The 25,742-nt window shown below is 44.9% G+C and overlaps 1 protein-coding gene across 1 annotated transcript in view; it reads left to right on the forward strand.

The window, feature by feature from the left end:
• Positions 1-18,423: 18,423 nt before the first annotated feature.
• The window catches only part of ANKH (ANKH inorganic pyrophosphate transport regulator), a 170,360-nt gene continuing 163,041 nt past the window's right edge, over positions 18,424-25,742 (forward strand). Inside the window, exon 1 of the mRNA XM_070357701.1 lies at positions 18,424-18,798. Within this exon, the coding sequence (XP_070213802.1) occupies positions 18,703-18,798 (96 nt within the window). The 5' untranslated portion in view covers positions 18,424-18,702. The remainder of the gene's footprint in view (positions 18,799-25,742) is intronic.

Consider the following 25,742-nt stretch of genomic DNA (forward strand, 5'->3'; position numbering starts at 1 on the left):
GTGCAAGTACATGCCAGAGACAAGGGTTCAATCCCTGGGTCGGGAAGATCCCCTGAAAGAGGGCATGGCAACCCACTCCAGGATCCTTGCCTGGAGACTCCCATGGACAGAGGAGCCTGGAGGGTTATCGCCCGTGGAGTCGCAAAGAGTCAGACATGATTGAAGCGACTTAGCAAGCATGCATGCCAATCCAAGGATAAGAGCCTTATCAGAAAAAGTCGGAGGAGATTTGAGACTCAGGAGACTCAAGGGAGAAGCCACATGAAGACACTGCAGAGATCAGAACTGTGAAACCATGAGCCAGGAAATGTCTCAGCCTCCAGCAGTGGGAAGGGCAGGGCCTGGCCTCACTGATTTCCAACGTCAGGCCTCCAGGACGGCTGGAGAGTAAATGCCTGTTGTCTTCAGAACCCCAGTCTATGCTGCTTTGTCATTGCAGCCACAGGAAACAAATTCACACTGCAACGAAAGACCCTTCATTTTGTAACAACCATCCACAAACTGTGCCGCTGCCTACAGCCTGCTGTTGTTGTTGTTTAGTTGCCAAGTTGTATCCAACTCTTTTGCAACCTCATGGACTGTAGCCCACCAGGCTCCTCTGTCCATGGGATTCTGCAGGCAAGAATACTGAAATGGGTTGCCATTTCCTTCTCCAGGGGACCTTCCCAGCCTGGGGATCGATCTAATGCACGTGTCCACATTGGCAGGGGGATTCTTTACTGCTGAGCCACCCAGAGAAGCCCGCATGCAGCCTACAAAACTTACCTTACTCTAGATTCACCCAGATTTGAAAATCTAGATTCAGAGTATTACTGGTTTTAAGAATATACAATTAGAAAATAATATATATACATATATATATATATGTATATATATATATAAAGTGGCAGAAGAGAAGGCAATGGCACCCCACTCCAGTTCTCTTGCCTGGAAAATCCCATGGACGGAGGAGCCTGGTAGGCTGCAGTCCATGGGGTCGCTAAGAGTCAGACATGACAGGGCGACTTCACTTTCACTTTTCACTTTCATGCATTGGAGAAGGAAATGGCAACCCACTCCAGTGTTCTTGCCTGGAGAATCCCAGGGACGGGGGAGCCTGGTGGGCTGCCGTCTATGGTGTCGCACAGAGTCGGACACGACTGAAGCGACTTAGCATAGCATAGCATAGCATAGCATATATAAAGTGGGGCAGTGCATCAGCCACTTTATTTTCCTGAAAGATAAAAATGCCTTTTCACATAAAATAGTTTGTAGTCAATAGATAACATTATCTCAGGCTGAGGGTTACTTATGCTACTTCTATAGTATCCTAATTGACTTTTCTTAAATGGGCATTAAGCATACAGGAGAGGAAACAAAGAACAAATGAATACAAAGAGCCTAGACTTCACCCACAAATCTGTTTTGTAGCCTGCAATCTGTCAGAAAAGCCTGCAAATCCCCCACTAGGTGTTTTGGTTTTTTTTTTTTTTTTGTATAAACACTTTCTATTTTGAGTTTTTCCTCTTCTCTTTCACACTAATAAGACATTTTTAAAGCAATCATGAGCCCAAACTGAACATAAGTACGGAGACAGGCCTCTCTTAAATGCACTACATTATCCTCTCTCTGTCCTCAGTTTGAATCATTCTTTCTGAAGATCCTGCACTAATCTGTCATCCTCTGAGCGGAACTGAGAAAGTTTTCCTCCCTGGAGCACTGTTTACCTGGCAGGTGAGGTTATAAAGCCCAGGACTACACCAGAAGTAGAGAAGGGAATGTGTCGTTCCCAGTTGTAGCCCTATGGAGTCTCTGGATTTAGCCGGTTTACTGTGCCCCAGCTCCATCTCTGATTGTGTGAGCCCTGGCAAATAACTCAGCCTCTCTGAGCCTTGGCTTTCTCACTGGTAAAGTGTAAAGAAAAATAGTGCCCACTGCATAGGGTTTCAAGATGAAGGAAATACAAGTGGCTCGACCCTGAGATCAATTCTGTTTCCATCTCCCTCAACCGATTCGAGCACTGGACATCGCTGGTCACGTTCTTGACTTGCCGTCACCGTAAGCACCTGGTTTTCCTCCCACCTCCCTGAACTCCCCTCAGCACGTGTCCCTTCTCTAAGCAGGAATGCTGGAGTACTTTGGACCTCTTCTCACTCCCTTGATGGCTTCTTCCAGATCCTTGACTTCAGAAAGGCCTTTTTTTGCTGATGATACCCGAATCTAAATAACCAGGCTCCCCTGGGAGCTCTTGATCCACTGGGCCGTTCAGCTGTCTTTCGGACACCACCTGATGTGTAACAAGCATCACAAAAGGACATGTCCACACCAAATTCTTGATCTGTGTCTCCAAAGCTGCTCCTTTCCCCTAGCTGTCCAGGTCAGTAAATGGAGCTGCTAGTTTGGACTCAAGTCACAACATGCTTCTTCTCTTGCTCTCAGCTCACACCCGAATCCATCAGCAAATATGTCCATCGTAATAACAGAGTATTTCTGCAATCTATCACTTCTTACCTCCTCCAACTTCAGGTCAAGGCTGCAAACTATCACCATCTTCCTCCTAGATGACTGCAGGAGCTTCCTAAGTGGGCTTCCTGCTCCCATCCTTACCCACAACCTAACCTTTTCTCCACTAAAGAAGCAGTGCAATTCCTTTCAAACCTAATGTGTGACTGCTATAATCTCCAAGAGTTTCCCCATTCCACTCAAATCCCTAGCTACCCTCACCCCTAGCCCCTCTCCCTCTTCCACCCTCCATCAACATGCTTTGCCCTTCTCAGACTCAGGGAACGGCTGTTCCCTCTGCCTGGGAAGCAGACAGATACCCACTAGACACAGCAACTTCCTAAGCCATCCTCTGTCCCTCTGTACCCCGTGTTCAGGTTAATTTTCTTCCTAGGACTCATGTAGTTTGCATTATATGTATGCTGGTTGGCTTTGTCCCTACTAGAAAGTTAGCTCTAGGAAACAAGGACTTTGTTGCATTCGTTGCAGCATCCTTGGTACCTAGAACACTGCCTGGCACATGGATAACTGTTGAACAATGGAATAAAAGAATGAATAAGTGAATCCACAATGAATCAATGAATGAGGTTCTACATCTAAAGCCCTGAGCATAGCATTGACAGCCAAGCTACCTGAGATAAGGTATGTAACTAATAAATACTACCTTCTGCTGTACCTGTTCTTTTTATTTTAATTATTATTTGTTTAGGTGCTTTCCATGCCCTGCCTTTCCTCTTGACCCTTCAACGTTTTAGACCTCTCTCTGCCATGCCCGTACCTCTCCCCTGAAACCTAAGAACAGTCAGAAGACAATGATGAAGATTACCATCGTGGCGAGAAAGAATGTCAACGGCCAACCCTCTTCTACTTGTCACAGAGTTTGATTCTGCCAGATACGCAGACAGGGAGGATGGTTGGATGGATTGTCTTCAGCTATGGCCCTCAAATGGCCTGGATGTATTCTTGGACAACCTCAATTCCAATAACGTATTCTGTCCTTTTCAACTTAAGAGCTAAAACGTAAAGATTTCTGCCTCCAAATAACACTTACCAGACTGAAAAGCAGCCCTAAACAGTATTCAGGGCTCAGAAAACACAACTAGTCTTACCTTTAATGACTGTTGTGTTGTTTTGGAGACTGCACACATTTAAATATGGGGGGTTTCAAATGGAAAAGTTAGGTGTCAGTGCTTAGTCGTGTTCAACTCTTTGTCACCCCACAGCTGTAGCCCTGGGGTGACAGGCTCCTTTGCTCATGGATTTTTCAAGAAAGAATACTGGAATGAGTTGCCATTTCCTACTCCAGGGGATCTTCCCTGACCAGGGATCGAACCTGCATTGGCAGGCAGGTTTCTTTACCACTGCACTACTTATTAATGTCTACTATGTTGTTTTGGAGATTGTACACATTTAAATGGGCTTCTCTGGTGGCTCAGATGGTAAAGAATCTGCCTGCAATGTGGGAGACCTGGATTCAGTCCCTGGGTTGGGAAGATCCCCTGGAGAAGGGAACGGCTACTCACTCCAGTATTCTTCCCTAGGAAATCCCATGGACAGAGGAGCCTGTCAGGCTACAGCCCATGGAGTCGCAAAGAGTTGGACATGGCTGAAATATGGGGAATTTCATCGGGAAAAAGTTAGGCAAACCTTGAGAAAGGCAAACCAAATAAGCTCGTCCCAGAGTTTGCACTGAAAACTGTTACAATAATAGATCCACATCAAACGTAACTGTTATTGACCTGCCCATTGTTTTGAGCTTTGGACCACATACTCTGTGGGCACGTCAAGGAGAGATGAGCAGGCAAATGACGCGTCACTGTTAACACACCTTCAAAAAGCCTTAGCAGGGTCCTCGGGAAAACTTGGGGCAAAGACAAGATGTTTTTCTTGACTCCTGGGATGAGGCCTCAGGTACATGGCTCCCCGGGCCTGGTAGGCAGCCAAGCCACCCCAGATAAGGCCTGTCAGGGAGGCCTGGTCTGTGCAGACACCCTGGCGCCTGCAGCTGACGGCACTAGTTAGGGTGTCAAGCTCAGGTCAGACACCCACCTGCGGCCCCAGCTCTGCATGGAATTGGAAAATTACTAACCCAAAGGCCAAGAGGACTCTGTCTAAGTCCAGAGTCACCAGAATTCCCATCCTCCCTCCCCCCGAGGGCAAAACACTCTCTGGGAGACAAACTGGCAGGTTTCTTAGACAGAAGGAGACAAAAATCACTGAGTCGGGCAAAGCAGAGCCTCTCTGGAGGAGCTACAGCCTTGAAGACATGACAGACATTCTTGGGTGGAGCAGCTCACCCTGAAAATAAACAACTTAGCAATTCTCCTCCACCCCAAACAAGCCTCTCTGTGAACCGCCCCACCGCGGCCTCCACCTCGGGCCAGGCCACTCCGATTGCTCCTGAAACGACAGGAGTTTCCTTCCCTCGGCCACAGGAACCACACCCTGGCATGTCGGGGTCCCCGACTGGCCACAGACTTGGCCCTGCTCACACGCTGCCAGACCGATCTCAGGCCAACAGGGGCCTGCTGCGTACACAATCCCTAGCTCAGTCCACCTCAGACGGCGACCCTGGGTCAAACCCTGCATGGATGTGGTCAAACTAGAAGCAGCAGAAGAGAACAGCAGCTGGGAAAAAACTGGAGCCTAAAGTCCTCTCTGGGTCCTTGCTCAGTTGTATCCACTTCCTTGCGACACTATGGACTGTAGCCCACCAGGCTCCTCTGTCCATGGGATTCTCCAGGCAAGAATCTTAGAGTTGGGTACCATTTCCTACTCCAGGAGATCTTCCCAACCCAGGGATCAAACCTGCATCTCTTGGGTCTTCCACAATGGCTGGCAGGTTATTTTACCACTGCACAATCTGGGAAGCCTGTAGCCACCATTTTCAGCTGAAGACAAAGCAGGACCACCCCACTGACAGCTGTGGGTGCTTTCCTGCATTTCTATTTCCTGGCAACAAGGTGGTGGGTCCAAGGATGCAGTCCTACCAGGCCAGTTCTCTGATAGCAAGAGGCCATACCTGAATTCCACTTCCTGTGCCCAAGGAACACGCAGGGTCTCTAGGACCACACAGCTGGCCTTTCCCAGCCCTCCGCTAGTCAGCTGGCATCTTGGCTAGATGCAACATAAACATCTTGGATGTTTATTCCCCTGGGCGAATCCCACTCTGTAAAAAGAGAGACCTGGACAGGGTCTCCCCACTGGAGTGTGACCCCATGGTGTGTGCAGCTGTGACCCAGCTCAAGAACACCTCAACATAAAATGCAGAGAGAATAGGGAATTGTATCGGCAGGAACCTGTATTGGCAGGTGGGTTCTTTACCAGGTGGCTCAGCTGGTAAAGAATCCGCCTGCAATGTGGGAGGGCCTGGGTTTGATCCCTGGGTTGGGATGATCCCCTAGAGAAGGGAAAGGCTACACACTCCAGTATTCTGGCCTGGAGAATTCCATGGACTGTATAGTCCATGGGGTCCCAAAGAATCGGACACGACTGAGCGACTTTCACTTTCACTAGGGAAGCCATGTTTTGGTTGCATTCAGTTAAATAAAATACATGATTAAAATTAATGTCACCCAGGGACTTCCCTTGTGGTCCAGTGGTTAAGACTCTGGGCGTCTACTTCCGGGGGTGTGGGTTTGATCCCTGGAGAAACTAGGATTGTACATCCACACAGCGTGGCTATAAATAAATAAATAATAAATGTCTTTGAAAGTTTTTAACTTCATCTCTTTTGTTTTACCTTTTAAACAAAGCTACTTGTGGTGGGCTAAATAATGGCCTCCAAGGATACCTACTCCCTGCAATCTGAGACCAACACCTAAATGGCAAAAGGGTGGCTACTGTCTTCTATGGCAAAGGTAAGATTGTCTACAAAACATAGGCCTCACTTCTGTACAGAGCAGCCGGCCATGACCTTGAGTTGTCTTCCTTTAGGGGAAGGAGAGTATACATTTGCAGCTGTAACTAGAATAGTGGGCCTCATTAAGCAGAGGCATCTCTGAAAAATTTTATGTGTGGGATGATGTATATAGGTGTTACATAGCCAGCGTGCAGGGGGCCATGCACTGAACACCTGTTGAGCTGTCTGCCAGCTCCTCTCTGGGGCTCCCAGTAGTCACTGGGGACATTAGGACCCCATCCCTGACTCCTCTGATTGAACCAAGGTGAGCACCTGACCAAAGCTGGCCCACTCAGGGTCCCTCTTGATGAAATACAGACCTGGGACCAAAAAGAACCTGACAATCTAAGCTCAGGAGCTATGGCTGGGCATTTTCTAACCACCATGAGGACCAGAAAGGCAAAGGATGAGAGAGGAGATAGGGGAGGAAAGGAAGAAAAGAGGGCAGAGAGAAAAGGAGAGCAAGAAATCAGGATTAGAGACGCAGAGAGAGTCCCCATGATGCTCAGTCCCTCCTTCCAGGCCCTTCCTGAGGTCTGGTTCCTGTGAGCTGTATCTACACCTTCATCAGAAATCCTCTTTTCAACTTCGGCTAGTTTAAACTGATTTCTCTTACATTCAATCAAGAAGTTTAACCAATATACCTTCTCAGAGATCAACTGTGAGCAAGGAATGTGTGCTTAATCACTCAGTCATATATGACTCTTTGTGATCCCATGGACTGCAGCCTGCCAGGCTCCTCTGTCCATGGGGATTATCCAGGCAAGAATACTGGAGTGGGTTGCCATGCCCTCCTCCAGGGGATCTTCCCAACCCAGGGACTGAACCCAGGTCTCCCGCAGAACAGGCAGATTCTCTACTGTCTGAGCCACCAGGGGACTCAGTGCCCTTTCTCCCTTCACCCTTCCTCCTTTCTGCCTTGAGCAAGGAATGTAATTCACATGAAAAATACTTTGCAAAGGGCACAGCATTGGAGAGGCTGTTATCAAGGCAGCCCCTGCTTGATAACAAGCCCCTGCTTATTGCTGCTCTATCTAGTGAACTTGCCCCCAGTTTGGGGAAACCCTGACTTCTTTCTGTCTCTTCTCTCAAGCCTGGGGACACAGGCCTTGCTCCCAAGACATCCCCAGGCCCCCATTTCTGAGAAACCATCAGCACGGCTGCTCTACACCCAGGAGTCCATTGCCTTTTGTCTTTTCAACCTTTAGGTTGGAGATATGCCACTGGTCTAAACAGTCTTCAAACTCTCTTGCAGTTTTGCTATCCTGTGGTTCTGAGTCTCTTTATAATGACCCACTCTACTGACCACACAGACTACAGACTAGGGGAGATGGTCTGAATGGGGAGACCTGGCCAGGATCTCGTGAGGTGCTTGTGAAAATACAGCCCCCCAGGACTCCCCCTGTTCTTCAGTCTAAATGCCAGACTCTAAGCAAGGACTGGGATTCTGCATGGTAAGCAAACAACATTTAAAACACCCTGGCATGGGGATCAATGTCTTTTTAGTCATGCAGGTCTGGGTTCAGTATCAAGCTTGCTCCTTATTTGTTGTAAGGCCTTAGACAATTTGCTGTACTTACGTATTCATGCTTCCACAGCCTAAAAAGAAGAGGGTAATAGTAGCAAATGTATAGGATTACTCTTAGGATTAAATAAGATGATGTATGTAAAGAATCTAGTGTAGTGTCCAACATACAGAAAGGTTGTAATTTAGCTATTACTTGTAATATAGCAAATAGAAGACTCTACCAAATTCTAAAGCAAATGAATTGGATTGATTTGATTGATTTAATATCAATCAAACCTCCCTCTTCTCCATTCACACTTCATATCCTGTTTCTGGGCTTCCTTGGTAGCTCAGGTAGTAAAGAACCTACCTGCAATGCAGGAGACCCCGGTTTGACTCCTGGGTCGGGAAGTCTCCCTAGGGAAGGGATAGGCTATCACTCCAGTATTCTTGGGCTTCCCTGGTGGCTCAGACAGTAAAGAATCCGCCTGTAATGTGGCAGAACCGGGTTCCATCCCTGGGCTGGGAAGATCCCCTGGAGGAGGGCATGGCAACCCATTCCAGTATTCTTGCCTGGAGAATCCCATAGACAGAGGAGCCTGGTAGGCTACAGTGCATGGGGTTGCAAACAGTTGAACACAACTGAGCGACTAAGCACAGCACAGCTCAGCACAATATTCAAACATAAATTGCAAACTTCCTTATCCAGCCCTCTATGAGATGGCCAGCTGTATTGTTAAATGGAGTATGTAATTGTATATTTATATACTCTTGAAAGTCCCTTGGACTGCAAGGAGATCCAACCAGTCCATCCTAAAGGAGACCAGTCCTGAGTGTTCATTGTAAGGACTGATGTTGAACCTGAAACTCCAATACTTTGGCCACCTGAGGCAAAGAACCGACTCTTTGGAAAAGACCCTGATGCTGGGAAAGATTGAAGAGGGGAGGAGAAGGGGACGACAGAGGATGAGATGGTTGGATGGCATCACTGACTCAGTGGACATGAGTCTGGGTAGACTCCAGGAGTTGGTGATGGACAGGGAAGCCTGGTGTGCTGTGGTCCATGGGGTCGCAAAGAGTTGGATGCAACCGAGTGACTAAACTGAACTGAACTGTATATTTATTTACGCATTTATATTTATTTGTTTAATAGCTGTTCCAGGAAAGAACGGATTGTACATTATGTGTTTTAATGTACATATATGCTTAACTCAAAGGTGGTTTATCAAAATAATAATTTATATAAATAAAATAATCACCCCTTTCAGGTGGATAGTTCTCTGCATTGGGGAACCACAACCACAGTCAAAATACAGAGTATTTCCATCATCCTAAAAGTTTCTTTATACCATCTTGTAGACAATCGTTTCAGATCTCCAGCCAATGGCAACTATTGGTCCAATTTTTGTCCTCTAATTTTGTATTTTCCATAATGTGATTTGTGTGAGTGCTTAGTCACTCCAGTTGTGTCCAACTCTTAGGCACCTGGAATCTAACCAGCGTCTCCTACATTGCAGATGGCTTTTGTTCCTTCTGAGCCACCAGGGAAGACCATAATGTCATATAAATATTATCATATTGACTCCAGCTTCTTTTGGTCCTAATAATGCACTTGAGACTCATCCATTTCGTTGCATGCATCAATGGTTTATGGTTTTATTGCTCAGTAGCATTCCACATATGGATATATCACAGTTTATTTTCCATTCACCACCTGATGGCCACTTGGGTTTTTTGCAGTTGTTGGTAATTATGAGTAAAGGCTGCTACAAAGATTCACCAGCAGGTCTTTTTCTGGACATACATTTTCATTTCTCTTGGGTAAATACCCAGAAAGGGGTTGTTTGATATGTGTATGTGTATTAGAAATTCTCACACTGCTTTCCCAAGCAGTTGGTTATACCATTTTGTATTCCCACCAGTGCTGTATGAGAGTACAATCTGCTCTGACTCCTCACCAGCACCTGGTGACATTCGGTGTTTTTTGCTTGTTTCCTTGTTTTTAATTTTATCCATTCTTATAGGTATCGAATGGTTTGAATGTGTATTTCTCTAGTGACTGAGTAACTAGTGAAGCTGACGGTCTTTTCATGTGTTTGCCTCCTTTACATCTTCTTTAATGAGGCCGATTTTCACATTTTTACCCATTGCTTAATTGGGTTATATGGATTTCTATTATTGTGTTTTGAAAGTACATGTGTGTGTATGTGTATGTATATATATATATATGTATATATATATATATGATTCTGGATACAAGCCCTTTATCAGATATATATTTTGTCAGTATTTTTCCCAGTCTGTGGCTAGTATCAATTTTCTTAACCATACTTTTAAAGAGAAGTTTTAAATTTCTGAAGTCCAATTCAGGACACTTTTGCATATGGTTTGTGCTTTTGATGTGTATCTTGGCCTAACCTAAGGTCACAGAGATTTTCTCTCATGTTTTTATTTAGAACTATTGCATTGATAGTTATCAGAGATCAAATTGCCAACATTCTTTGGAGCATGGAGAAAGCAAGTCTTTGGAGCATGAGAAAGCAAGGGAGTTCCAGAAAAACATCTACTTCTACTTCACTTACTATGCTAAAGCCTTTGACTGTGTGGATCACAACAAACTGTGGAAAATTCTTAAAGAGATGGGAGTATCAGGCCACCTTCCCTGTTTCCTGAGAAACCTGTATGCAAGACAAGAAGCAACAGTTAGAACCTTACATGAAGCAACTGATTGGTTCATAATTGGGAAAGGAATATGACAAGGCTAGATATTGTCACCCTGATTGATTATTTAACTTCTATGCAGAGTACATCATGAGAAACGTCAGGCCAGATGAATCATAGGTTAGAATCAAGATTGCTGGGGGAAATATCAACAACCTCAAATATACAGATGATACCACTCTAACGGCAGAAAGCGAAGAGGAACTAAAAAGCCTCTTGGTGTGGGTGAAAGAAGAGAGTGAAAAAGTTGGCCTAAAACTCAACATTCAAAAAACTAACATTATGGCATCTAGTCCCGTCACTTCATGGCAAATGAAAGGGGGAAAAGCGGAAGCAGTGACTGATTTTATTTTTGGGGGCTTCGAAATCACTGTGGATGGTAACTGCAGCCATGAAATTAAAAGACATTTGCTCCTTGGAAGGAAAGCTATGACAAACCTGGACAGTGTATTAAAAAGCAGAGACATCACTTTGCCAACAAAGCTATGATTTTTCCAGTATGGATGTGGGGGTTGGACCATAAAGAAGGCTGAGTACCCAAGAATTGATGCTTTTGAATTGTGGTGCTGGAGAAAACCCTTGAGTACTTTGGACAGCAAGGAGATCAAACCAGTCTAAAGGATCAAACCATTTCTAAAGGAAATCCACCCTGAATATTCATTGGAAGGAGTAATGCTGAAGCTGAAGCTCCAATACTTTGGCCACCTGATGTGAAGAGCAGACTCACTGGAAAAGTCCCTGATGCTGGGAAAGACTGAAGGCAAAAGGAGAAGAGGGCGGCAGAGGATGAGATGGTTAGATAACATTACTGACTCAATGGACATGAATTTGAGCAAATTCCTCTGCAAGACTGAGGAGCCTAGCATGCTACAGTCTATAGAGTTGTGAAGAGTTGGATACAACTTAGCAGCTAAACAACAATTATAGAAAAATAAAAATAAGATGCATAAGGCACACATCTGTGCTCTGATTAAATCTGTCTCAAATCCTCTTCTCTGAATAAAAGAAAAATAAACAAGAAAAAAACAGGCATGAGAATTTTATCTCTGCTGTCCATATTGTCTTCTTTTGATTTAAATTTGTTTCAATATGTAAGACATAAATGTTTCCAAAGCCAAAATTTGATAATAAGTTACATTCAGAGAAATTCTTCCTCCTTCCCTGTTCCACATTGGTCTCTTACTTTTTTCCTTATAAATAAACATTTGAAAAATTTTTGTTTATATTTCCAATGTATCTTTTCACAAATATAAGCAAGTATACACAGGTACACACAGCCATATTCATATATCTCTCCTTTTTTATCCCCCAGTAGCAAACCATTTGAGATTGGCACCTTGCTTTTTTTCACTTATCCGAATAGTCTGCAGAGTGGCACAGCGCATAGGAATCCACCCGCCAACGCAGGAGACACGGATTCGATCTCTGCTCCAGAAGATACCACGTGCCTCAGAGGAATAAAGCCGTGTGCCACGACTACTGAAGAGCATTCCCGCTAGGACCGCACACCGCAACTACTGAGCCACGTGCTGCAGCTAATGCAGCTCGCTTGCTAAGAGCTTGTGCTCCGCAGCAAGAGAAGCCGCTGCCATGAGAAGCCCACACACTGCCCGTGCTCACCACAGCTAGAGAAAGCCCACTCGCAGCAATGGAGATCCAGTGCAAGCAAAAATAAAATTAATTCATAAAAAAAAAAAATAGTCTGAAGATCACTTTCTATTCAGTTCAGTTCAGTCGCTCAGTCGTGTCCGACTCTTTGCAACCCCATGGACTGCAGCACGTCAGGCTTCCCTGTCCATCACCAACTCAGGGGCTTACTCAAACTCATGTCCATTGAGTCGGTGATGTCATCCAACCAACTCATCCTCTGCCATATTATTTTACTTTATATTAGTACATAGAAATCTCCACTCACCTTTACAGCACATTTTGAAGCATCTGCATGGTCCCTTTAAAAAATATTATTAAAGAAGTTATTGAAAGTGAGAACTATAACTTTTAAAACCTTTTGATTGAAGTATAATTGATTTATAACGTTGTGTTGAATTTCGGCTGTACAGCAAAGTGACTCAGTTATACGGATATATTCTTCTCCACATTCTTCCCACTATGGTTTATCACGGGTATTCTTATAGTTCCCTGTGCTATACAGTAGGCCTTTGTTGTTCATCCACTCTGTATGTAACACTTTGCATCTGCTAACCCCAACTTCCTGATCCATCCCGCTCCACCCCAGTGGCAATCACAGGTCTGGAGAACTGTAACTCACGACAAAATTTAACTAGCAAATTCTAGCTTATCCACAGCAAAAGCTCAATTTCAGGATAATTTACCTATGCCACCTACCTCCTACCTCTAATTGTGGGGATATGCTGAGAGCTAAAACTGACTTTGAAAATTAAGCCAAGCAAATTATAAGCAGGCGTTGGGCTGGAAGGACACTGAGGTGGTAAAAGTAAAACTTGAAGATTTGGGCAGAACTTTTTGCTCTCTGGAAGCTTGGATGTGGGCAGAAACCATGACATCATGAAAGAGGTCAGTATTTATATGAACGCAATTACATAGTCTAGAATCAGAAGCCCCCCTCGGCCCATTTACAGTGAGCCATGTAGTAACACTGCCCTAGGCCCAGATGTGGGACCATAAAGCTGGAATTTATATCTAGTCTGCTCGATTTGGGAGGGCTTACTGACCACTTCAAAACTGGACACTGACATCTGGGTCTAAATCTTCCATCAAAACTGTCTGTTAGGGCTTCCCTGGTGGAACAGTGGGTAAGAATCCACCTGCTAATGCAGAAGACACTGGTTCAATCCCTTGTCTGGGAAGATTCCACATGCCCCGGAAAATGGAAGTCCTCAAACCGCAACTACCTAGCCTGTTCACCTAGAGCCTGTGCCCTGCCACAAGAGAAGCCACTGCAGTGAGAAGCTCTCACACGGCAACTAGAGAATAGTCCCATTCACCCCACCTAGAGGAAGCCCCCAAGCAGCAATGAAGACCCAGTGAAACCAAAAAATAAAAATAATTAAAATCCTTCCTCACTACTTTATCAAAAAAATTGGTTATACTAAATGCATGATATTGGATAATTCTGTGTGAGCCATGTATTAATATTCCCAAGTGGCTCAGTGGTAAAGAATCCAACTGCAAATGCAAGAGATGCAGAAGATAGGAGCCTGATTCTTGGGTTGGGAAGATCCCCTGGAGTAGGAAATGGCAACCCACTCCAGTATTCTTGCCTAGAAAATTTCATGGACAGAGGATCCCAGTGGGCTACAATCCATGGGACTGTAAAGAGTTGGACATGACTAAGCAAAAGAGCACACACACAGTGTGTTAATGATAATTCTTTGAAGTCAATCTTACACAAAGATTTATGACAACTGTTGCCAGATGAAGTCCACTGCTGTCTTTCCAACTGGATGCCATTGGGCTCCCCAAATCAAGGAACCGAACAGTAGAGTCCTAGAACTGTATGATCTTAAACGTGATCTTTTATTCTGTCCTTTGCAGCAGATATTCCTTGAGGGTGTGTGTGTGCTCAGTCGCTTCAGTCGTGTCCGACTCACTGTGACCCTATGGACTGTAGCCCACCAAAGATGCTCTGTCCATGGGATTTTCCAGGCGAGAATACTGGAGTAGGTAGGCATTCCCTCCTCCAGGGGATCTTCCTGACCTAGGGATTGAACTTGGTGTCTCTTGAGTCTTCCACATTGCAGACAGGTTCTTTACCCCTAGCACTACCTGGGAAGCCCATCCTTGAGGGTGGGCTTTTGAACATAGTCATTTATGATCAATAGCAGAAAACAGTAAACCAGACATGTATGTGACTTTTAGATTTTTTGCATTCAGTTCAGTTCAGTTCAGTCGCTCAGTCATGTCTGACTCTTTGCAACCCCATGAATCGCAGCACACCAGGCTTCCCTGTCCCTCACTAACTCCTGGAGTTCACTCAAACTCATGTTCATCCTGTTAGTGATGCCATCCAGCCATCTCATCCTCTGTCATCCCCTTCTCCTCCTGCCCTCAATCCCTCCCAGCATCAGGGTCTTTTCCAATGAGTCAACTCTTCTCATGAGGTGGCCAAAGTACTGGAGTTTCAGCCTCAGCATCAGTCCTTCCAGTGAACACCCAGGACTGATCTCCTTTAGGATGGACTGGTTGGATCTCCTTGCAGTCCAAGGGACGCTCAAGAGTCTTCTCCAACACCACAGTTGAAAAGCATCAATTATTCAGCACTCAGCTTTCTTTACAGTCTAACTCTCACATCCATACATGACCACTGGAAAACCATAGCCTTGACTAGATGGACCTTTGTTGGCAAAGTAATATCTCTGCTTTTTAATATGCTATTTAGGTTGGTCATAACTTTCCTTCTAAAGAGTAAGGTCTTTTAATTTCATGGCTGCAATCACCATCTGCAGTGATTTTGATATTAGAGTCTTCAAAACTGGGTATTAACAATTTCAGGCATTAAAATCATAGTATATTCCTGGTCTTTTATGAAATTGTTTTGGGAAGAGTAAGTTTTTCCATGCTTTGAAATCAGTGCTAACTTGTACTTCTAAGGAAGTTTCATAAATAGTTTTTAGAACTCATTTTCTTTTTATGAACTTATATATGCCCATTGTGTTTAATATTGAAAAGTATAAAAGGAAATAACACTATGCAGCTATAACTAACCACTGTTAATAGTTGAGCATATTTTTTCCAGCATTGTTTCCTGTAGGTACACAATTTTTTCTTACACTATTGGATATAGGGTCTGTGGATCTTGTAATGATGTTTGTTGTTGTTTTTCAGTCGCCAAGTCCTGCCCAACTCTTCTCAACACCATGGATGGCAGCATGCCAGGCTTCCCTGTTCCTCACCATCTCCTGGAGTTTGCAAAAGTTCATGTCCATTGAATTGGTGATGCCATCCAACCATCTCATCCTCTGTCACCCTCTTCTTCTGCCTCAATCTTTCCCAGCATCAGGGTCTTTTCCAATAAGTCACCTGGTTAGCATCTGGTAGGAGAAGGCAATGGCAACCCACTCCAGTGTTCTTGCCTGGAGACCCCCAGGGACGGGGGAGTCTGGTGGGCTGCCGTCTATGGGGTCACACAGAGTCAGACACTACTGAAGCCGCTTAGCAGCAGCAGCAGCATCTGGTAATGATCATTAGACAAAAGCAATCAACTCTAAACTAAAAACTTTGTACATTGAAAGTAAAGCTGTACCCTCTGAAAGGTAATACTCTGAATCTAATTTAAATGATTTTGTGATCTCTTCTTGGCTTCTGGGTAGTTTAGAAAAACTTCCTATTCATAACTATCACCAGTATTCTGGAGTTTGCTTTCAAACAACTGCTAGGTTAAAAAGAGGAAGACAGAGAGAGAAAGACCAAAAACTCCCTATGAAATCCGATTTTGAATCTTTGACAGAAAAAACAAAAGTAACAGTTCCATTCAATTTCACATTGTCATAATGTGACTGAAATGCAAAGCCAGATGACACAATTAAATCATTTACTTAAAAAAAAAAAAAAGCACACTTAGAATACTCAAACAAGGATGATGATCTCTCATTGATTCACTGGAACTTTCTCACTGTTCCTTCCTGAGACCAAAGCTGTGTGTTTGCAGCAGCAACAGCCGTGTGGTTGGTCCTTGTCCAGGGAAATTGAACTTGCTGAGGATCGATTGAGAACCTTATCAACCCCGGATCCTAGACAAAGGTCGGTGTAATTAGACTGGTTTAAGGAAAATTGCTAGCCGACAGAATGGATAAACCATGAGGTAATATTTGCTTTAGAAAAAAACTCCTTCCCTGAATATCCTTTAAATAATAGGCTCTCTTGATCCACTTAAAACAAGATCCAACGAGAGTAAAACATACCTTTGAGGAACTTCCTATTAAAGAGAGTCCTGTACACAAGAACTTCCTGTTTTGCTGGAAAATCTCTTAAATAATACTATTTGACATATATAACACAACAAATAATTACCAGAATCTTAATTTTAATTATAGGCCATGTAATATGATGTTACATCAGAGCTGCAAGGTAAATGAGCTTCCTATTTCTCAAGGCCTTGTTCTGTTTGGAATTTTAAAAGGTCTTTTAAAATTAAAAAAAAAAAAAAGAAAATGGAAATATTTCATGGAAGTAAGGAAAACATCTAATATTTTCAAATAATTCTGAAATACCTGAACCCAGGAGGTGGAGATTGCAAGCTTACTATGAACGCAAGCTTAACAACTCTAAATGGGAGGTAACAGGCTTGTGCCTGGGTGTACAATTACATTCTAATAATTAATCTATTTAATATGCTAAGTAAACTTTAAGAGATGGGGGAGCGAGTGCAAAATAATATGAGAAAGACAGGCTAAAAAACATGCAGACATACCAACCCCTCATTCAAAAATTACGAATTTCTGGAGGCAGAGCATTTAACAGGGTACAGCTCCAGGTGCAGGGCCTTTGCGAGCACACAGGTTACACGCCTATGAATCTAGATGTGCACACGAGGCCTTCTGTGTCCTCCTTTAAGGTACAGTGATTTCCACGCACCTCTCCCTTCATGAGATGCCTGACGATGCGGGCCTGGGCCCTCCGGTCACAGCGCACCAGTGCAGAGAGCCATGGTGGATGCCCGCGTTTGCTGCCTGGCTCACAGTTTTAAATTTTTAGGTAAAACATTCAGCACAGCTCTTATTTACCCTCAAATCACTGAGCAAGTGTCATAAAACAGATTTTTCTTTCCTTCTCCTTCTATATGAAAAAGAGACACACTTTTTGAGTTTTGCTTTGTTGTTTACAATCGTGACGTCTGCAGAGGAACCTCAGCTCACAGTTGGCAAAGTCGGCTGGGAACCGGTCTGGGCCCCCCAAAAGCCGGCGCCCCCACCCTGGGCGCCTTTGGGCACGATGCCCGCGGCCCTGCGCGCATTCCACGCCCTCCTCGCCCGCGCCCAAGGATGCGGGTCCCCGTCGCCCCTGGACACCCTGAGAGAGAGATGCTCGTTTTCTGGGTGTCTCCCGCCCGCCCAGAGCGAAGCCTCCATGTCTCCCGGGCCCCCAGCTGTCCAGGTGGGCCCCAAGCAGGTCCCCGCTCCGCTCTAGGCGGCCACCCGGGGATGGGGCTGGCGCGGCGCCTGCTATGGGAGGTGGGGTCCTCCTAATCCCGCTCCCTCCCGGCCCCTGCGCGCCCCATCCTTTCCAGAGCATCCGCGCTCCAGCCGCCCATTTCCCACACGTCCTGGCTCTTCCCGGGACGGTGAGGGGAGCCCAGCACCCCCGGCCCCACGCGGCTCGGGCGTCAGGGCCCGGCCAGGGAGCCGGGGCGGCCCCGGAGCCTCCCGATTGCTGGGTGCGCTCTCCTCCTCAGGCGTCCCCCGGGCGGCGCCCTCGGGTGCAGGCCGCGCGTTCGCCAGACCCCCCCAGCCCGCTTCCCCCGCAGCCCCGCGCCGCCGCCCTCTCGGCGCGTCCCGGGCACCGCGCGGCCCGGACGGCGGAGGCGGCGGCTCCGCGGCCCGTGCGTGCGCAGCGCCCCCCGCGGCCGAGCGGAGCGCAGACGGCGGCGCCGGGAAGGAGGGCGCCGCCCGCCCGCCCCGGCCCGGCCCGGCCCGGCCCGGCCCCTTCCCGAGTTCGCCGCCTGCCCCCAGCCCCCGGGGCCGCGGGCCGTGTCCGCGCCTCCGCGCCCGCCCCTGATTTCCTCCGCGCGGCGGCGGCGGCGGCGGCGGCGCCTCGTGCGCGCGGTTATTTATTTCCGGGCCCAAAGCGCTTATAATGGAGCCGCTGTCAGCAGAGCCTCCCGCCGCCGCCGCCGCCGCCGCCGCCGCCGCCGCTGTCCCTCCTCTTTTTTTTCCCGGCAGATCTTTGTTGTGTGGGAGGGCAGCAGGGATGGACTTGAGCTTGAGGATCTCCTGCTAGAGCAGCCGCGCTTGGAGAGAGGGCGCCGCAGCCGCGAGGAGGAGCCGCCGCCGCCGCCCCGAGGCCCCTCCGGACCTGGCCTCCGCGTCCTCCCGCGCCCCCGCCCGGCCCGCGCCTCCCGGCACAGTCCCCTCGCGGCGGCAGATGTGTGTGGGGTCAGCCCACGGCGGGGACTATGGTGAAATTCCCGGCGCTCACGCACTACTGGCCCCTGATCCGGTTCCTGGTGCCCCTGGGTATCACCAACATAGCCATCGACTTCGGGGAGCAGGTAAGCCCCGGCCACCACCACCCTCCCCCCACCGGACAGCGACGCCCCACACTCTGCGCCCCGCGCCCAGCTCCTTGCTCCCTCTCTGCCTTGGCCTCAGATGCCCGGGCATTTAGTGGATGGGGACAGAGGCGAGTCACCTGCTCCGAGAGGCTCTTTTTAAAATCCTAGAACATTTGGTGGGGTTGACAGCTTGTCAAAGATGACTTTCTGGCATTCCATTCCTCCTCCTCCTTCCCCCAATTATTCAGCAGACTTTTCCAGCTCTCCCTGGAAAACGTGAAAAACCCGGAGGGCTTGGAGCTTCACCTATAGAAAGGTTTTTCGTGCACGGAAGGAGTATTATGTAATTTGTGATTATGTAAACCTCTGGTTTATGAGTAAAATGTAGTTTCTAATAGCTTGAGTGCCGGCGGTTTTATTTATCCCGAGTTTGTGGTGATGGTGATGATGGGGGGAATTTTGCATTAGAATGTGTTCAAGTTGATTTCCCAGGTACTACTACTTTCTTTTTTTTTTTTTTTTAAAGCTCTTGTATGAATTAGAGGTGTCCCAGCTGTGTTCTGATAAGCCAGCCATTGGCCATCTCTAGTTTGGGGTTTCTTTTTTTTTTTTTCCCGTCTTGGATCACCAAAGAAGGGGCGCACATTTTTGTTTGTTGCCTTCTCATCCTTGTTTCTTTTTCTTGTTTTCCCCCATTTCTGTCCATGTGGCGTCATTGCAAATCGAGCGCTGCAGACTCCAGCAGCGGGGCTTTGGTGCTTGGCACTCCCCACTCCGCCGGTGGGGACCGTTTTCGCAGGCCTCCTGCGGGATGCGGTTGCATTTTTAAGGCTGGGAAGAGTGTTGGGGGGAGGGGGCAGCACCTGTCACCTTGATGGGCAGGTGTCCGAAGGGCCCCGGGGAGTGACTGAGCAGCACCTGCCATTGTCGTAACATATGTCTTTTCCTTTAAGTCAGGAGACTTGAAGGATGTTTGTATAGAAAAAGCATCTATTTAGATGCACCTTTAGTTTAAAAGAAAACAAACTAAAACAAATAGTTTTTCAGAAGGGGATACATTTGACTCCTCCTTTTGGTGAGTATCTGCTTGCCTTTGTCTCTCTGTGCTCAGAACTTTTGACTGAATGCAACTGTTTAGCTAGGGAATGCTTAGCCCATCTTAAAAGCTACTTTTTTTTACTTGAAATTGTGTTGCGGACAAGTGTTCACAATGTAGCAAAGCCTCTGGAGACCTCTGTCTAGCTAGGAAGCCAGCTTAGTTCTTTTGATGAAATATTATGTCTTTTCTGTTGCCACTTTGCTCTGCCAGCACCTCCCTAGGGTCCTCCAAGGGCTCCACCTTCCCCCCTCCCCTCTCCTTCTTGCATAATTAACTGGTGACTTTGGGCATTTCCTCTAAAATTTGGAAAGGTTTTTAGGCCCGAACTTATTACATTGCACATTTTAGGTGAGTTAAGTTCAATGTGTTCACCTTAACCTTTTACTATTTTCTTGTCTTCTCGGAGCTGCCCTAAAGGCTCTGAGGTTGCTCAACTGATCCCTTCTTCCTGAACTGTGGTGCCTGTGTGTGTGTGTGTGTGTGTGTGTGTGTGTGTGTGCTATAGGGATAACTGGGAGAAATGAGTTTTCTTTGCCATAATTAAACGGCCTGAAACATACCACAGTGTTGCCTCACATTTGCCTTGATTTAATGCAAGGTGATACAACTAAGAATTTTATTTTAGTGTAAAGAAAGGAGTCTCCCTGAGATCATAAAAGGGAGGCTAGACATAAAAGAAGCCATACAAGTGGTCTATCCTAGTGGGTCTAGTTGAAACTCATCCTTGAGATGCTAAGCTCCTCGATGTAGGTGACATAGCAAAGTGCTGAAAGAGTCATCTTGTTTCACAGAAGCAAGTTTTATCAACAAGTGTTTTTTTTTTTTTTTTTTTTTTAGGCCCTTATCCCTTAAGTGCCAGTGTATTTATGGGGTTACAGGCTGCCTGGTGGTGGAGATAGTTTATCAGAGGTGAGGGTAGAGAGATGGAGGGAAGAAACTGATATGTTTCCAAAACCTTGCTTTGCCTTCTGGCATCAGATGATAATTTGACAAAACAGGGCAGAGTGCAAAGAACAAAACTGACTTTTTCTTACTGTAAAACTGAAGGGGAAGAAAAACAGTGTGAGCTAAAGAGTGACTGGGTCTTAGGTGGGTTGTGAATAAAAGAACATTTTAGCCCAACTGCTTTTAGGCACAATAAAGAGGAGGAAAAATGATCCCATTATATGCAAATATGGATCTACTTTAGACTTCTGAAAGTATGCAGCTCTTGACATGGAGTCTTATCTAGTTCTCTAGACAGATGGACACATGTAGGTTTCTACCTTCTTTCCAAGCAGGCAGGTGTGTTACACCTTGCTCTGGGCGAACAGTGATTCACATTTCAGTAATTTACTAATCCTCAAGTAGGCAGGTGACATGGGTGTCTAAAGGTCAGAACAGCCCCTGGTTCCCAAGCTTTCGAGAGGAAACCCAAAATTAAAAAATAAAGCATCTCACTTGCTTTTAAGTCTCAAGAACGAAAGGATACTGAAATCATTTAAAATGTTTCTTAGGTTAAGGTTTTTCTGTTCGTAAACATCTTGGTTTGTGGTTTCTGTAGAAAATGTGGACAGAACTTTTAAAATGAAAATCCAGCTATATGCACGATTCCACTGAAATTTGAATAAGCTGCCCATGTGACCACGTGAAGTTATTACAGTCATCTCAGAGCTGTTAGTGTTGGGGGAGGCGCTGTGAAAAGGCCTGTGACGGTCTATCCAGGGCCTCCTGATGGTTTTCCATGAACATTATCTGTTTTGTATAGCTTTCCCTGTAATGTTAAGGTCAGCCAAGGAAGAAACCCGAATATTATGGAATATTTATTCTAACAAAATCTTTCATCACACTTTTCAGTTTTGATGGTGGTAGTAATTTGGAGGTCAGGGCACGTGTTGAATTCTACACTGAAAAAAAAAAAAAAGGCTATATGAAATAGAATGACCTGCTTCTTAATATTAAGCATAGGCATCATAGAAAAAAATGGACTTCCCTGACGGTCCAGTGGTTAAGACTCTGAGATTCCAATGCAGGGGGCAAGGGTTTGACCCCTGGTCAGGGAACTAAGATCCCACATGCCCTGCAGTGCACCAAAAGATAGAAGAAGAAAGAAAAAAAGAGAACACATCGCTTATTGCAGAAACTAGAATAATGTTTGTAGAACCCTTTAGGTGTGTTGAACACTTTATGAAAATTGTACTATATGTGAAATTATCATTTTATCTCTATTTTTACAGATTAAGAATCAAAAGGATTCATTGCTTCCATTCATCGAGCACTTTGTTTGTATTTGTAATGTCTCAGCACATGTTATATATGGGGAAAGAATAAGAGGCTTAGGCATGTTAAGGCATAAGTTCACACAGACAGTGCAGGGCAGAATCAGGGTTCAAACCATGTCTCCCTGGCCCTTAGCCATTCTGGTCTCTGCTTATGCACTGAGAGCCACCCCAGGAGTTTTCTTAGAAATTTAGAAGCAACTTCTGGCTTTTCTAAGTCCCAGCCTTGGTTTAGATGTAATCTTAGCTGTCATATTTTGAATTTTAAAAGACTCAACAGATGTAGGATGGTCATAACAAAAGTCTTTCAGGAAAGGCAGATTGTGACCAAGAGGGTCATGTAAGAAGAGTCCGATTATCTAGATCATTAATTAAATCAATGCTGTATCTTACTTTGATGAGGTTCGCATAGCCTTTGGTTAAAAGTGAGGGGAAAGAGGAAGAAACAAGTGATATTGCCCCCAATTGTGTAGAAATCACTTAGTCTTTATCATCTGAGCAATACAGATTGCTAAGGAAAGACGGAAGATGCAGAGAGAAGTTATGAATGATGTATTTCTTCAGAAGTGTCTGCAAATGTCCATTTGATGTCACCGTATTCAAATGGCTGTGATTTCTGTTTAAAATCAAACTTGATACAAGGTCCCTGAATTCCTTAAAAGCCAAGTTCGCCAAATTATGTAGACTAAATCAGTAATTCATTTTTTAGGGTATCTGTTAACACTTAAAGGTGGCACTATTGGTAAATTAGTCTCTGCTAATGCTAGAGACCTAAGAGACACGGGTTTGATTCCTGGGTGGGGAAGATCCCCTGGAGGAGGGTACGCCACCCACTCCTGTATTCTAGCCTGGAAAGTCCCATGGACAGAAGAGCCTGGAGGGCTACAGTCCGTGAGGTCACAAAGACATGACTGACGTGCCTTAGCACATACACACGCCATGACACTTAAAATGTTAAAGATGGCTTTGCTGGGGAGACTTGAAAGAGAAAAAAGATAACGTTGTTCTCATTGAGGAAGAAACGTGTTCTGCTCTGTGCCAGGCAGTTTGACACCCAAGTGATTACTTGTTATTGCAGGTTATTTCAGATAACCCTGAGTGAATCAATCAATTTGGTTGGGTCCAGTATGATACCAGGAAAGACCCAAGTTAATCTGTGAGCGAAGAGTTTTGCATATGAATTGTTAATTACTAGAGTAAGATGTGTGACAGGAATGTTTCACGTTTCCCCAGCCCCCTTTCTTACTTGTGAAACCTTTAGTTAGGTTTCCATGGTGTAAGAGGGTTTCAAATTACTAACATCACAAAATGGGGGGAGAAAAAGAGACAGAGAGAGAGAAGCCCCAGAAAAGTGGCTTAATAAATATTCCCCTTGTCTGCTAGTAGAGAAATGAGCTCCAGCCCACCCCAGTTTTAAAAAGGTCTCCAGGAGGTATGGGAGTGTTTTTCAGTGAATGTTGTACATGGTACTGGCCACTTCATCCAAGGTCAGTACATGATGGAAGCAAGCTCCCCAGGCTGAGCTTGCCCTCAGTAATAACAAAAGTGTCCATTGCTTGTTTCACTTTCCAAAGTACTGACAGAAAAGGAGACCCCAGAATGCATTTCTAAGTAACTGTAGGCGAGAGACTTTTTTCCTCCTTCAGTCTATTCTATACTCTTGGACTAACTCTCAAAACAGCATTTATGTTTTTGAATTATTAAAGTAACATATGCCATTTAAAGTTTGGTTTGCTTGTGGGCTCAGCCAGGTTCCACTCTTTGCAAACCCATGGACTCTAGCCCACCAGGCTCCTCTGTCCATGGGATTTTCCAGGGAAGAATACTGGAATGGGTTGCCATTTCTTTCTCCAGATGATCTTCCTGACCCAAGGATTGAACCGATCTCTTGCATTTCCTGCATTGGTAGGTGCATTCTTTACCACCGTGCCACCTGGGAAGCCCCCAAAGTTTGGTTACATATTAAAAAAACATGGGGGAAAACGTAAATTACCTCTAATGCTACTGTGAAGAAAAACCCTATAATATTTTAGATATCTCCTGCCTTTTTTTTTTTACATAATTAAGGAGATATATATACATATATATATATATATGTATGTATGTTTCACAGAACTCACATGTATTTTTCCCATGTCACTTAAAGCATTTAACTGTGGTTTGAAGTAGCAGCATAATTTGTGATTGTGTGAACATGCATAATTTCATTTGCTGTATATTCTCCTATTTAAATGTTGAGGGGTTTTTTTGTTTGCTTTTTCCAGTGTAAACTTAGTGGACATCTTTGTGTAATAGGTAGATAATGTGTTTTCTCTGATTGCCTTGGGCGTCATGCCTGGCATAAGTTGATGCCTATTTCAGTTTCTCATTCCTACATAGAAACTGAGGTCACTGGCAGTCTGTATTTAGTCAAGGACACTGGCCCTCTTTAGTTCCATTGACAGTTACTTCTCCACTGTGTTTTCCCAGTTTCCTTTAGACATACTGATGTATTTGCATCTAAAGTACCTCTCTTCCATTGCACTTAGGTAAGTAGATTATTTCTAGAACCTCAAAGATATAATCTTGTGGTTTGTTTCTTTACTCATTTATTTATTGGGGTGGTTTGATGAGCAGCCTAACTACTACTTTGTCAGAACACTTCTTCCTTCAGAAGGTATTCTAATACTTCATGCATCAAGACAATATCTAAATCTTTTTCTAGTAATACATCAAATTCTTTAAAAGCAGTTTTAAAAGTATACCAAATAATAATAATAATATATAACATAATAATAATAATATTTATGGTACCATTTCACTTTTTTGACATGACAAACCCAGTTTCATATTTGTGGCCAGTAACTGGTTTCCATGTCTTTTTGCTCTCCCTTGTCTGATCTGGGGCAATGGGATAGATTATGTTGGGATGAGAGGTGAGAGGTCATATGTGGAAAGTCATTCCTTTAATGTCCTGTATAAGTCAGAATAAATAAACTCGTTAAACTTATCCCAGAGTGACTTGGGTCATGTCTACATTTTAAAAAATCCATTCGGTAATTTTTTTAGCACCTGCGACTTAATTAGTCGATGAAGTGATGCCACAGCGCTGCATTTTCTGGGTACGAGCTACCTCTCTGTGAGTGCATTTTCTTGATAATTGAAGCATATCCCTTAAAACGCAGATCGCTGGTTTTCTTTTTGTAGCACGAGATTGTTATTGCTGGAAAGCTATATTGCAATTTTTCTACCATATTAAATCAATGCTGTATGCAAAGCACAAAGAACATCTTTCTCGTGGCTTGTGAATGTTGTGCAAGGCAATCAGCTGACAAGATGTCCACTGACAGGTGATATTCAACAGACTTAACAACGAGTTTGGCACTGACTGATAAAATAAAAATAATAAGATAATAATGAATGAAAATAGCAAATATATGTTGAATACTTGCTTTTTCATTTTCTGCTTTGGATCTGCCCTGGACCCCAGAAACTAAACTCCATTAGAAGGCCATGAAAAAAATGAAGAATATATAATTTTGGAGGCCTCCCATGGGGAAAAAAAAAAGCATATATACTTTATGACACTAGCCCTCCTGCCCTGG

Source organism: Bos mutus, chromosome 20 (genome assembly GCF_027580195.1).
Source record: "Bos mutus isolate GX-2022 chromosome 20, NWIPB_WYAK_1.1, whole genome shotgun sequence".
Lineage (NCBI taxonomy): Eukaryota > Metazoa > Chordata > Mammalia > Artiodactyla > Bovidae > Bos > Bos mutus.